A 14383-nucleotide genomic window follows, 5' to 3' on the forward strand; every position below is an offset into this window, starting at 1 on the left:
AAACCAGCCTATTGGGTTTATTTAATGTTTACATGATTTTATATAGACTTAGGGGATTATTTATTAAAGTCTAAATGCCAAAAACTCAAAATTTTTTAGTTGTTTTACTATAAAATCTGAATTTTTCGTACTAAAAAAAAACTTTTTTAAACTTTTTTTCAAGATTTATTATACCCTGAGGACACAAGAAGTCAAAATCCAAAAATACTCCATCTTCAACCTGTGGAGGTCCTGTAGAAGTCAATGACAGAGGTTCTATTTGCAATTTAAGATATGGTCTCCCTGGCAATTTCTCAGATTTCACTAAAAATGTAGACTTTTTGGCCATTGATTCCGAAAATAACATTAATATTGGATAACAGGTCCTGTATTTAAAAACTCTCATGACCAGCCATGTCACTTATTTAGTGTCAACTAAAAAAAGTGATTTAATACAAATACGGCTATCAATATTTTATTTGTGTGTGACACAGAGTAGAGATCACCTTAGGGACCAGAACCTATGATAAAAACAAAAATTCTGTTTTTCCCTTAATCACATTGTTGGCGTATATAACAGATGTCACCACTTGAGGAACATTGCCTTGTTTAGTGGCAGATCATGCTTTTCAAGAAAAATAAGCAATCATTGCTGTCCTAACTAGCCTGCTGATGTTCTGTTGAGATGTAGGCTCATATGACGTCCATAAGTGATTTTCCAAAACAAGCTAGCCCTTATAGGTGTCATTGCTTAGGCAACTCCTTGTTCTTAATCTGCTTGAAAATTTCATCTTGAAACTGTATGAAAAAGTTAAAAGTTATATTGATATATAATTTAGCTGGTTTACAGAATCAATTTCTTTGATTGATACTGGCATTGGAAGGAATTTTTGTGTTAAAGAAAGTAATCACACTCGTTAACTCAACATACATTTCTGAGAAATAGACCGTTTTAGTTAAAAAAAATTTAAGAAAATAATGGTTAAAAAGCTTCACATTGGAAAAGGTTTAAAAAGCCACACTGTCTTCCAACATGATTAAATTGTTTGTTCTTTAGGGATTCTTTATAAGAATTATGAATGTAACTTTTCCCCCTTCACATCATTTAAATTTCTCCTGTTTGTAATTGTAAATATTACACAGAAATACAATTTTTCACTTTCAGCAACATTGACCATTGTAAACATATCATTTTTAGTCTATACACAAAATCAGCAACCATTTCTCAATATTTGTTAGTACAAAGTTAATATTTACAGTTCAAAAACTATGGGAATCAGTTAGGAGAAATTTTAATGATGTGAAGGGTTAAACTGATTCCCATAGTTTTTGAACTGTAAATATTAACTTTGTACAAACAAATATTGAGAAATGGTGCTGGTTTTCATATTGTGAAGTAGTGCCAACTTTGTACCCCCTGAATTCATACAAATGATGTGTTGACTTTGGGAAAATCAGAACATTTGGCCACAAAAGTGTTGGAATTCTTTTAACCTCTTCACTCCTGAGAGAATTCTTCAAGTTTTGTTTAGAGCCTAAGCAAACATGGAGGATACAGTATATACATTGACGAATCGATGTTCCTTCTCATTCTGACTCATTAAGATTTGTTGAGGTTAGTGATGAGCAAATGTATTCGCCAGCCAAGGATTTGCCATGTGAGAATTTTTTCACAAAAATTTGCCACGGAAAAATTTGCAGAGAAAGAACACCCATAAGAAAAAACACCCATTGAGTTTAATGCTTTTGGACAAAAAAATCACCATAAGAAAAAATGTCCATTGACTTTAATAAATTTGGAGCGAGAAAAATTGTTGCGCATGTAACAATTGTCGCCTGTGAAAATGCCCATTGACTTTCATGCAAATTTTTTTAAAGTTTCGCTAATTTTCCGGTGTAGAGAAATGGGACAGATTTGCTCATCACTAGTCTCTGTGCACTTTCCATTTCGCTGCCGTACCCACCAGTGAACTCCATTTAGTTTATTGCCTGAGCCATTAATTAAAGTTTAGATTTTGCTCTGGGACTCTGCATGTGAAAAGAACCTTAGCTTGTACAAAATTCAGAGAAGTATAAGGCAATTATTACCCACTTCTAAATACTGATGCACTAGATAGATAAGACTATCTCAGAGGTGAAGAGGTAATCTTAACATATTTATACATTTATTTGCTCAAAGTTATCTGTTTAGGTATCCTGATCAGTGATGGGTGAATTTCTCCCATTTCGCTTTACTGAAATTTGTGAAACGGCGGAAAATCTGCGAAAGGCGCCTATTATTTGTCGATGAAACATTTTGACGCAGACAAATTAGTTTTGAATAATTTTGCAAATTTTTCGCCAGCGTTTCACCGCAGCGGTAATTCACCGCAACTTCGCACCTGGCAAATAAATTCACCCATCACTAACCCTGATGAAAAGAAAGTTTAATACAGAAAAGACTAACCTAGAGCTACTAGTGACTGCAGTGCTGTTTGGGGGGTTTTATGTATTTTTTTAATTTTGGGTTTTATCAGAATTTTGAAATGACCATGTATTTAACAAAAACAAATCAAAATAATTGTATGCACATATTAAAGCCTGACATAGATCCAAAGCAGTTGTAGCTTAGTCTATTCACTATTAAACCATTGGTTTCTCTAAAGAAAATAAGATCTGGTTTTCCTTTTGGGAAAAAAAAGGTTTGTTATGATTTAATTGTGCTGGTGAATTGTTTTTTTCCCTTTTCTGTTTTAAAAGCAAAGTATTCTTTGTTTTTGTTTCAGTATTTGTGATTTTAATTGCAGTCAGATGACAATGCCCCTATACGGCATGACGCTCAAATGTTCCAAGTGTGGAATAGTATCTTCAGCAGAAGTATCCGCCACAGCCACCAGTAATGCCATGTTAGTCCTTCTAATTTCAGTCTTCCTTTTTCTTATTCCTTTTTCCCTTAGTTTTTGTTTTTTTTTTAATTTCAACTTTGATTTCTCTTGTTTTTTCCCTGTTTTATGTATTACATTTTTCATTTTTTTTTTTGGTCTGCTTTTTAACCTCAGCCATGCCAAGTTGAAAGCTTAGCAGCACTATCATCTACTGTTGGAGAAAAAAAAATCTAATTGGCAAACTTGGTTTTTGAGGTTTTTATGGGCTTCATCAAATAAATATGCAATACAATATTTGAAATGATTTCCAGGGATTATCAATGGCTTTGAACTTGCTTGGTTGGATGACGTTTTAAGGTCTAGTAATGTCACCCAGATTATTATTTTTTAATAGATATTTTTTTGTGAACATTTATTTCATTTGCATTATACAGTTGTATTCTCCAGCCATTCTGTGTTTGTTGTTGATATTTTATTGAGTAAAATTGCTTGACTAAATGTGAAGTGAATTGATATACAAATACATTGCATCGGTCATTTCATAAAATCTGTAGATATGTTAGTTTATTCTAAGCATCACAGAGAGGAATATTTCATTGGCATTGTCATTAAAACTTTTGATGTTTGATTTATAACCTTATAGTATGCTAATATTTCATCTTCACATAGCAAAAATGGGTGTTAAAGGAACAGTAACATCAAAAAAAAAATTTAAAAAATTAATTTTGTTAGTATACATCAAAAAATAAACACCAAGACAAATAAAACTTTAAAATAAATAAGCCTTTATTAAGAAATAACTTACCGAAACTCCACTTCCGTTCCTGTTCAGAAAAGGTGATATGGCGACAATCCATTGTGCGGCGCTGGATTTCTCCTCCCTGGCTCTCTCCCCCCTGGCTCTCTCTCATGGTGTACTGACAGTTTATTTTTGATGTATACTAACGATTTTTTTTTAATTTGCGATGTTCCTTTAAGCATATCTGAAGGGAAGCTCATATTGAAATGACTGGATGGATTGTATCAATTTGGATTGTAAGATTCTTATAGTGGCATAACGTTTTGAGTTGTTGATTTAACATTTTTATACAATTTAGCTTACTATATGGTACATAATGCAGAAAACACATAATACATCTTTAATAATTGATATAGTGCTAAAAGTTCTAATTCTAATAGAAGCAAATGATCCTTTGTAGGTCCAGAGGGTGGATTTTATAAAAAAAAAAAAAAAAGACTTTCCACTCTAACACAAAATGGAAATTTTTTCTCATATATGTCAGCTAGACACTAGGGAACACAGAAGTATTGATATCGTAATGATTATTCATTTTTATAGAGTGGTGTTGTTTTTTACAGCGCTCTACAATTGGATAGTTCAAAAAGGGGGAAACCACTAGCTGAAGTGCATAAATTGACTTATCGATGCAGAAGGTATGCGTTCTTTACCCAGAAAGGCTTGTGATATGAATGCAAATGGTTGCAGATATGTGAGACTCTATGAGGGTAGTGATCATGTTTTCATGTGGTCACATAAATGCTTATAAAGTCTCCAGGGAAACCGTTTCAACAGATTTGTAAAGGATTTCTTACAAAACTCCCAGGTTCTACTCTTTAAAATGGTTCAAAAAGCAAATACTGTGAGTTATTAAATTTGACCCAAATTGGGTTCTTAGTCAAATAATGGCCAGTTTACGCATCTTAATATCTCACTTAATATTGAGGGTCTACAGTATATAATCAGTTGACTGTTTGAAGACTGGCAGTCAGCCTTAGATGATTATTGTACGACCCCTTCATGCATTATGAAGGATCACAAACTATAAAATGACAAACATTCAAAAAATGTTCAGATTTTAAAGATTAATGGATTTTGAAATTGACACGTAGTCTTAAATTGTCAAGTACATTTTATACCCAGGCACAAACTAAAGGAACCATCATTAAATATCAGCTCAGTCATCTTTTTCTATAACTGCATCACAATATTTGCATATTTTGCCCTAGATATGAATGTGCTTTATAAAATATGAAAATAATGTGAAATCATTTACAAGAAATTGTAAAATGATAAAAGTCATGAATTTCATCAGCCTACAAATAATCAAGTTAAATGTGCCCTATAATTAATTGATAAATCAGTGATTTCCAATACATCAAAACACAGAAGGATGCTAACTACTGTACACTGATGATGGTGACATTTGGGTTTGTTAACAGAACAAAATAAAATAACCCATTAGCCAAAGCTTCTCTTGTGGCATGCCCTATGTTTGCCCACTATGTTTGCTTGGCCATTACAATCCCATATAATGTTTTCTGTTCAACTCTGTGTGTGGGATTAACGTCTGTTTGCTTTTTGGTCCTTTTATTATGTGTCTGTCGGTGCTAGCTAAGAGTGCACAGTTCCTCACATTTTTACACTAGAGGATAATGATTTATAAACATTTGGTCTAAAATTCATGTCTACTCTGGCAATTTTGATAATTAAGGACCTGCATGGTTGCAAGTTGGTTGTCTTAGTGGGTCATCAAGTTTTATAACCAGGACTTTGGTTATTAGATTGCTGGATACTGGGAGGATAGTGTTTCACAGATAATCTAGAAATTTGTTTAAGATGTTACTTAGGTAATACCTAATGTAGGTTGAAAACAAGGTAATTTACCATGAAGTTCAGACCTTCTTTAGGAATATATATAATGTATATAAGGAATTAAGAGAATAAATCATTTGTTTCAGAGAGAAGGTGTCACAATGATTCACTGTCCTAAATTAAATATATTGGTGACTTAAACAGTATTTTCTGAAATGGAGCCAACGTGAAGCAGGAAGATTTTTTATTTGTCTACATCTAAATTGCACCAGATATTTTGTATCCTGAAATCCAAAATTTAGAATACTGTGTTACTGTGTTATTCACAGTATAGAAAAACCCCTATCCTATGAAATCTCAAAACATCTTAGGAAATTCATTTACCAGAGGTTATAATTAGTATTGAGAGAATCTGCCCCATTTCTCTTTACTGATAAATTTGCAGAACTGTTAAAATGTTTTAGAAAAATTCACGAAACGCTTTCAAGTTAATAGGCAACGTTTTTTCAAGTGTGCAGTTTTTCTTTCTTCTCTTACTCCAAGATGCATTAAAGACAGTGGGAGTTTTTTTTCTTGTGGTGACTTATCTGTCTCAGCCACAATTTTGTCTTGGTGACAATTTTTTCTTGGTGACAATTTTGTCTCAGCAAATTTTTTCATGATGAATTTTGCTGCAGTTTCAAAAAAACATTTGCAGGTGGAGAAATGTGGAATTTCGACGCAAGTCCGTGACTGCCGTAAAAAATGTGCTCATCACTAGTTATAATAATAATAATTAGAAGAAGAATGATAGTAAAATCCTATGAAATCTCAAAACATCTTAGGAAATTCATTTACCAGAGGTTATAATTAGTATTGAGAGAATCTGTCCCATTTCTCTTTACTGATAAATTTGCAAAACTGTTAAAAATTTTTAGAAACTGGGAAAAATTCACAAAAAAAGCTTTCAAGTTAATAGGCAAAATTTTTTCAAATGTGCAGTTTTTTTTGTCTTTTCTTACTCCAAAATGCATCAAAGACAGCGGGAGTTTTTTTTCTTGTGTTGACTTATCTGTCTCAGCGACAATTTTGTCTCGGTGGCAATTTTGTCTTGGTGACAATTTTGTTTTGGTGACTGTTTTGTCTCAGCAAATTTTTCATGGTGAATTTGCAGGTGGAGAAATGTGGAATTTTGACGCAAGTCTGTGCCTGCTGTAAAAAATGTGCTCATCACTAGTTATAATAATAATAATAATAATAATTAGAAGAAGAATGATAGTAATAATTTCAATAATAAGTATAATAATTAATAATCATCATAATATAAAAAGCCTAAAAACAATATTATGATGATGATGGTGATTATTATTGTTGGTAATAATAATGATTTGTAATTAATTTATTCAAATATATTATTATATTAAACAAAACCAAAATATAATAAATAAATACAAATTCTACCCTAGGCAAGAGCAATATTCTAATGAATGTAAATTTGTTATTAATCATATGAGACCTGCTTGTAGTAAATAAATCAAATAGATGCAGTATTTTATTTAAAGCCATACATAATGTAAATAATAATAACAATAATAATAATAATAAATGATAGATTTAATTTTAAATAAAAGTGTATGTGTCTCTTTAAATAAGACTTTGTATGGGGAAATGGTACTATTTTCTTTTTTTCACATTTTTGAGAATAACACTTAAAGCCTCTCAGTTTAGGGTTTAGAATAGAATCTGTTTGGAATATCAGTTTAGAGTTAATATATTTCCTGCTACTCTGTAGGTATAATAGAGGAAATGTAACTGAACATTGTCAGGAAAATCCTTCTTTGAGAATCACTTGAGCGCTGCGTCTACGATAATCGACCGTAACATACAGGGAAATAACACTCTCTCCAGTAATGCTTCTGACAGAATGACTTTTGTTTAGGTTAAATTGTCACATCCAATAATGGCACATTCCTCTATAGTTTCAAGAACAGAGTGAGATTTAGTATTAGTGTTTTATTTAAAATCCCTTAAATGACAATATATAAGGAAAGCTTTTATGGGAACACTTGGGGGCACATTTACTATTGGTCGAATATCGAGGGTTAATTAACCCTCAATATTCGACCGTCGAAGTAAAATCCTTCGACTTCGAATATCGAAGATGAAGGATTTACCGCAATTCGTTCGAACGATCGTAGGAAAAATTGTTCGATTAAATCCTTCGAATTGAACGATTCGAAGGATTTTAATTCATCGATCGAACAATTTTCCTTCGCTAAAAAAATACTAAGAAAGTCTAGTGGAACCTTCCCCATAGGCTAACATTGGTGCTCGGTAGGTTTTAGGTAGCGAAGTAGGTGGTTGAAGTTTTTTTTAAAGAGACAGTGCTTCAACTATCGAATGGTCAAATAGTCGAACGATTTTTAGTTTGAATCGTTTGATTCAAAGTCGAAGTCGTAGTCGAAGGTCGAAGTAGCCAAAAAAAACCTTTGAAATTCGAAGTTTTTTTCCTTCTAATCCTTCACTCGAGCTAAGTAAATGTGCCCCTTACATTCATTATACCAACCATGATAATACAAGATAATAGTGGCAACTCATTAAGCGAATAAAGACGAACAAACACATTACAATAAGCACATCCTGGTTATCACTTCGCACTGAGCAAATGTAAAATTGGTTTAACAGCAGTAAGGGTTAGTTCACACGAGGAGATTCGGGGAGATTTTGTCGCCTGGCAACTAATCGCCTTGTCTTCTAGCCGACAATCTCTCCGAACTGCCTCAGTGTGTCTTCCCATAGGCTATAATGAAAAGTCGCCAGCGCTAAAGCACACGCGGCGCTGCATTTTCTATAGTCGCCGGAAGTGAGGAAACTTCGGGCGACTTCGGAAAACTCATTGGAAAAATCCTAATCCTACAATTTTTTCAGATTTGTCACTGAAAACATTTCACATTTGACGCCTGAAACCTGCACTTTTTTCGGATTTGCCGCTCTAAAACCATAAAATCTTCGGATTTTTGAAGGAAACCAAGTGCAGATCAAGATATCATCAAAATGCCAATGGAACATCTGCCTTTGACTTCTATAAGAACTCGGCAGGTCTGAGTTTTAAGTACTTTTTTATTTCAGCTTTTAACACAGGATTTAATAAATCTCAAAAACTTTGAGGTTTTTTCTCTATGGTAAAATTGTGTTAATTCCATTTAAAAATCCGCCGAGAAAAAAATCTGATTTTATTAAATAACCCCCATGGATTGTACTTTTATACTACTGGTCAGAGACTATATAGACTTTTTCTATTCAAAGTTGTGCAACACAGAAACCTTGAGTTAAATTTTGTTCTTTTGGAACATGATGAGATGATGATGAAGAGAAATGATGAAGGTGAAAGGATGACGAAGGAGGGAGGGTGCAGAGATTAAAGATCTGAACCTAGATTGGGGTGGTGGGTTGGGAAAGTGATTTCAGAAGAGTCTGCCAGGAGGAAGTTTTTGATTATTGCAATTGAAGCCAATGGAGAAAATATTGAACTAGAACAACTAAGATGGGAATGTTTGGGGGGAAAGCAAAGGCATGATACACATTTTTTAATGCAGAACCATTATTTGAACAATTTACTGTAATCCATTGTGTTTCCTAAAATGTTCAGACTTAATGAGACATTTAATTGTTAAATGTTTGGTTGAGGTTTCCAGACTTCCAGCTCTACCATGATGCCAGGATTGAGGGACGTTGATTTCAATTGTTTCTTGTATTAACAGGCACTAAGTTTGCTCTGCATCTAGTGACCTGTTTGCCCCACATCTGGTAACCCATAACAACCAGTCAGATGTTTGCTTTCAAAAGACATATAAACGCTACCTGCTGATTGATTTATATTGGTTACTGGATAGGAAGCAAGGTTTGCACCAATTTCGCCAAGTGTAAAGTTGTCGCCATATTTTTAATCTCTCATCTTCTTCAAATACTTGTCTTCTCAAAATTCCTCATCCCTTTCCTCCCTCAAATTCTCTAACACTTAGGGGCAGATTTATCAAGGGTTGAAGTGAATTCCGGGGAATTTTTGAAGTGAAAAAAAAAAAATCAAAATTCGAAGTAATTTTTTTGGATACTTCGACCATCGAATAGGATACTACGACTTCGACTTCAATTCGAAGTAAAATAGTTTGAATATTCGACCATTCGATAATCGAAGTACTGTCTCTTTAAAAAAACCGTCGAATTCAATACTTCGCCAAATTAAACCTGCCAAAGTTTTTTGAAGTCGAAGAAAAATCGTTCGATCGATCGATGAAATCCTTCGAATTGTTAGATTTTACTTCGACCACAAATGGCCATATTTTTAATCTCTCATCTTCTTCAAATACTTGTCTTCTCAAAATTCCTCATCCCTTTCCTCCCTCAAATTCTCTAACACTTAGGGGCAGATTTATCAAGGGTTGAAGTGAATTCGGGGGAATTTTTGAAGTAAAAAAAAAAAATCAAAATTCGAAGTAATTTTTTTGGATACTTCGACCATTGAATAGGATACTACGACTTCGACTTCAATTCGAAGTAAAATAGTTTGAATATTCGACCATTCGATAATCGAAGTACTGTCTCTTTAAAAAAAACGTCGAATTCAATACTTCGCCAAATTAAACCTGCCAAAGTTTTTTGAAGTCGAAGAAAAATCGTTCGATCGATCGATGAAATCCTTCGAATTGTTAGATTTTACTTCGACCACAAATGGCCAAATTCGATGAAAAAAACTTCGACTTCGATATTGGAAGTCGAAGTAATTCAATTAGATGGTCGAATTTCGAAGTATTTTCAACTTCGAAATTCGACCCTTGATAAATCTGCCGCTTAATACTTGTAGCCCTGTTCACAGTGCAGAGCAGGTGCCCTCAAACCAAGTTCTGACGGAAGGAGAAATTTGAGGCCCAAAATATTAGCAGAAATCGCTTTATAAAATATATAAAATATCTCCACTTAAAAAGTGAGGCTATTCTTTACTTGGCAGCACAAGGCCATAACAATACTGTAAATCTGATGGTCTAAAAAATTGAAGGTCGATTTTAGTGCTTTTCTATCACTTGGGAAATCAGTGAGCTGAGAGAACAATCAATTCATTGATATGAACTATTAAATAATTGATTTGCTTAAATAAAAAAGGACGAGAAGGTACATTCTAAAATTCAATTATTAATACAGCAGTAAACAAGCAAAGCGGAAAAAACTTCTGTATTGAGGAATGGATGGATATTTATTCTTATTGTGGTTATTTTAAGGATCTGTCATTTTCTTTCGGTACAGTAATAGCCCATACAAAAATTAAAATAAATACATTCAATTGTAATCAAGACAAGAGATGAAAAATTTTAAAATTGGAAAAAAAACCAGTGAGATTCTATAGAACTCAGTGGTAAGTTTAGCTGAAGCTTTTGTTTTTTTTCAAAATGTTTCTGGAATCACAGAATATGATCACAACTTTAAATGCATTTTCAAAAAACAGTGGAAAAAACAATCACAAATACAGTCAGAAATGATAATTAAAATTTGAAATGTTGGACGTTGTATGGGTAAGGGATATGTTACCTGTAAATCTGTTATCCAGAAACATCTGAATTACAGAAAGTCCATCTCCCATAGACTCAATTTTAATCCAATTTTTTACCTTTTTCTGTGTAATAATAAAACAGTATCTTGTATTTGATCCCAACTAAGATATAATTAATCCTTATTGGAGGCAAAACCAGCCTATTGGGTTTATTTAATGTTTATATGAATTTCTAGTAGACTTAAAGGAGAAGGAAAGGTTAAAACTAAGTAAGCCTTATCAGAAAGGTCCATCTAAATATACCAGTAACCCCCAAAAGTAATGTTGCTCTGGTCCCCTGTCAAAAGAAACACTGCATTTCGTTCCTTCTATTGTGTACACATGGGCTTCTGTATCAGACTTCCTGCCTTCAGCTTAAACCTCATTGCCCTGGGCAAGAGCATGCCCAGTTTACTCCTCTCCCCCCACCCCTCCCTTCTCTACTGTAATCTGAGCCCAGAGCAGGGAGAGACTCAGGCAGGAAGTGATGTCACACCACATTAATACTGCAGCTCCTATCCTAAACAAACAGAGAGCTTCTAGAGCTTTTTACTCAGGTATAGTAAAATATTCTACAGAATAAATATAGCATTCTAGCTTGCACTATTGCAGCTAATCTATTGGCAATAAAATGCCTTCCTAGCTTTCCTTCTCCTTTAAGGTATGAAGATCCAAACAATAAATAAGATCCATCAATAATTTGTATAAGAAAACAGAAAATGTAAAACCTGATTTAAAAAACAACAACTCAACAACATATAGCTGCTGAGTTTCTTCAGAAGTCATTGGAAATATAACTGAAGATTTCAAGTTTATTATCAAGTTTATTAAAACATTTCAGATTTTAAAACCTTATCGAAAAAGAACGGAACAGTGCAATTTACCCTTGCAAGTGTCTTATTTCCCCCAACAAACGTAATTAATTATTCTGTTTAAGTTTTTCCTTGAACATGCAATTGTTCTGGGTTAAAAAAATGCAAATGTGTTGTTGCATTTTATTCCCACATTAATGATTTTCCTGATATTTTTTCGTAGGGTTTTCTCCAGATTGTGGCTCGATGGTGGCTCTTAGAGATATGAAAAAAGATGTTCTAGATCATTCACCTTTAAATGAAAGAAAGTGATCTCTTAAGACAATTGTTAGTTGGTCTTCATTTTTAATATTTGTGGCTTTTGAGTTATTTCACTTTTTAGGGTCCAAATGACTTTAGCAGCCATGCCCTGATTTAATTAAGAGACTGGAATATGAATAGCAAAGGGCCTCAATAAAAAGATGAGTAATAAACAACAATAATACATTCGTAGCCTTAAATAGCATTTGTTTTTTAATGGGGTCAATGACCCCCATTTGAAGGCTGGACAGAGGCAGAAGAACAAAAGCCACATAATACAAAAACCATAAAAACAATAGGCAGATTGAAAAGTTGCTTAAAATAAGCTATTCTATAAAATTCTAGAACTTACAGTAGCTTAAAGGTGTAAGATACAAGTCAAGAGTAGTGATGGGCGAATTTATTCGCCAGTTGCAAATTCGTGGCGACCACAAAAATTAGTTGGCGAAAATTCACCGGCGTAAAAAATGGACACCTGCGCATTTTCACCAAAAAAAGGGACGCCGGCGCATTTTCACAAAACAACAGACACCGGAGTCAAAAACGAGACGCCTGCGCCGTGTTGCAAATTTTTCTTCGTTTCGTGAATTTTTCGGTGAAGCGAAACTGCGCAAATTTGCCCATCACTAGTCAAAAGATGTAATGATGTCTAGCAGAGTTAAATGACACAGGAAAAGACACAATTGTATGCTATTGATATTTAAATAAAACCAGTCCCTTAGCAAGAATATCCAACTGCGGTGGCATTTTCCAACATGTGAGGAGCAGTGCATTCTGGGTATTGGGTTGTCAACCACTTGGTATGACCCCTGAAACCAGTGAGCTATACAAATGTATAGAATTATCAATCATTTTCATATTTTAGTGGTGCCTTATTATCATGTATTTATGTGATGATTCAGAGACATAAATTAGGTAGGGATTTGTGTACCTAATGACTTAAGACTCTTCTCTGTTCGTTGCTCTCTGCAAGTATTCGTTGCGTTCCCAGCCCAGAAATTCTATCCTTGGGTGCCGACTTCAAGGTATTTTTGGTAGATCAGAATTTACCTTTTAGTTTGGAAAAGATAAAATCTTAACATTAAAGAAACATTAATAGTTTGACTCTAAGGGGCCCATTTACTTAGCTCGAATGAAGGAATAGAATAAAAAAACCTTTGAACTTCTAATTATTTTTTTTGGCTACTTTGACCATCGAATTGGCTACTTCAACCTTCGACTACGACTTCGACTTCGAATTGAACGATTCGAACTAAAAATTGTTCGACTATTTGACCATTCGATAGTCAAAGTACTGTCTCTTTAAAAAAAACTTCGTCCCCTACTTCGCCACCTAAAACCTAACGAAGTGCAATGTTAGCCTATGGGGAAGGTCCCCATAGGCTTTCTAATGTTTTTTAGAAAAATCGTTCGATCGATGGATTAAAATCCTTTGAATCGAACAATTCGAAGGATTTAATCGTTCCATCGAACTTTTTGCGGTAAATCCTTCGACTACGATATTCAAAGTCGAAGGATTTACATTCGGCAGTCGAATATATACAGTATCAACTCTATGTATGCTGGGTTTTCATTTGGAGGGGTTGAACTTGATGGACTTTGTCTTTTTTCAACCCAATTTAACTATGTAACTATATAACTATGTAAATCTGCCCCTAATATTCTGTTTTGGGGACAATAGAATAACCAGGCACTTTGAATACAAAAAAAAAAGAAATTCAAAAAGGTTTCACTTATTGGGACACATTTGAGAAGAGGTAGCAGCAAATATTTATAATCCAACTGAATGTAATGCTCTAGGAATTCATAATATACCATTATATATTAAAGTTTTTCAACGTAAAGCTTTTAGGCTGCTGCTCGGAATGTAGTCATCTTTTATACTGACAAAACCTTTTCCACTATTCTGCTTTTTTTTATACAGTTTTCAAAGGGTTGTGCCACTTTGTTCAAGAAAAAAATGATGTGTTGTCAATCTGTTCAAGCTTATTTGAATGCCTTGTGTGCGAGATTTGTCATTCAAAAGTTTCTTCATTTCAAACCTTAAATGAAAACTGAACTCCCCCAATAAGAAAAGTCCAATCTAATACCCCTCCCTGCTTCTTACCCACATCTGCATTATTCCAGAAAGGCTCCCAAGACAGCATGCCCACTAATTTATGCAGAGTAGCACAGCAGAGCTCATGGGCACCATCTTCCAATCTTTGATCTTCTTTGGATCCTCTTCCCATCGGCAATTCATGAAACTTTTCAACACATGCACAGTTGGTATGAA

At 33.9% G+C, this 14383-nt stretch overlaps 1 protein-coding gene across 6 annotated transcripts in view; it reads left to right on the forward strand.

The window, feature by feature from the left end:
- The window catches only part of LOC108695463 (adhesion G protein-coupled receptor B1), a 317736-nt gene that overhangs the window by 280727 nt on the left and 22626 nt on the right, over positions 1-14383 (forward strand). For 2 of the 6 annotated variants that reach the window (XM_041568041.1, XM_041568043.1), the window contains exons 25-26: positions 2745-2864; positions 4203-4277. The exons of 1 other annotated variant lie outside the window; for it this stretch is intronic. In XM_041568041.1, the coding sequence (XP_041423975.1) occupies positions 2745-2864; positions 4203-4277 (195 nt within the window). The remainder of the gene's footprint in view (positions 1-2744; positions 2865-4202; positions 4278-14383) is intronic. 3 more of the 6 variants (XM_041568042.1, XM_041568044.1, XM_041568045.1) reach the window with 3 other exon arrangements.

The sequence above is a fragment of the Xenopus laevis genome, chromosome 6S (assembly GCF_017654675.1).
Source record: "Xenopus laevis strain J_2021 chromosome 6S, Xenopus_laevis_v10.1, whole genome shotgun sequence".
Taxonomy (NCBI): Eukaryota; Metazoa; Chordata; class Amphibia; order Anura; family Pipidae; genus Xenopus; species Xenopus laevis.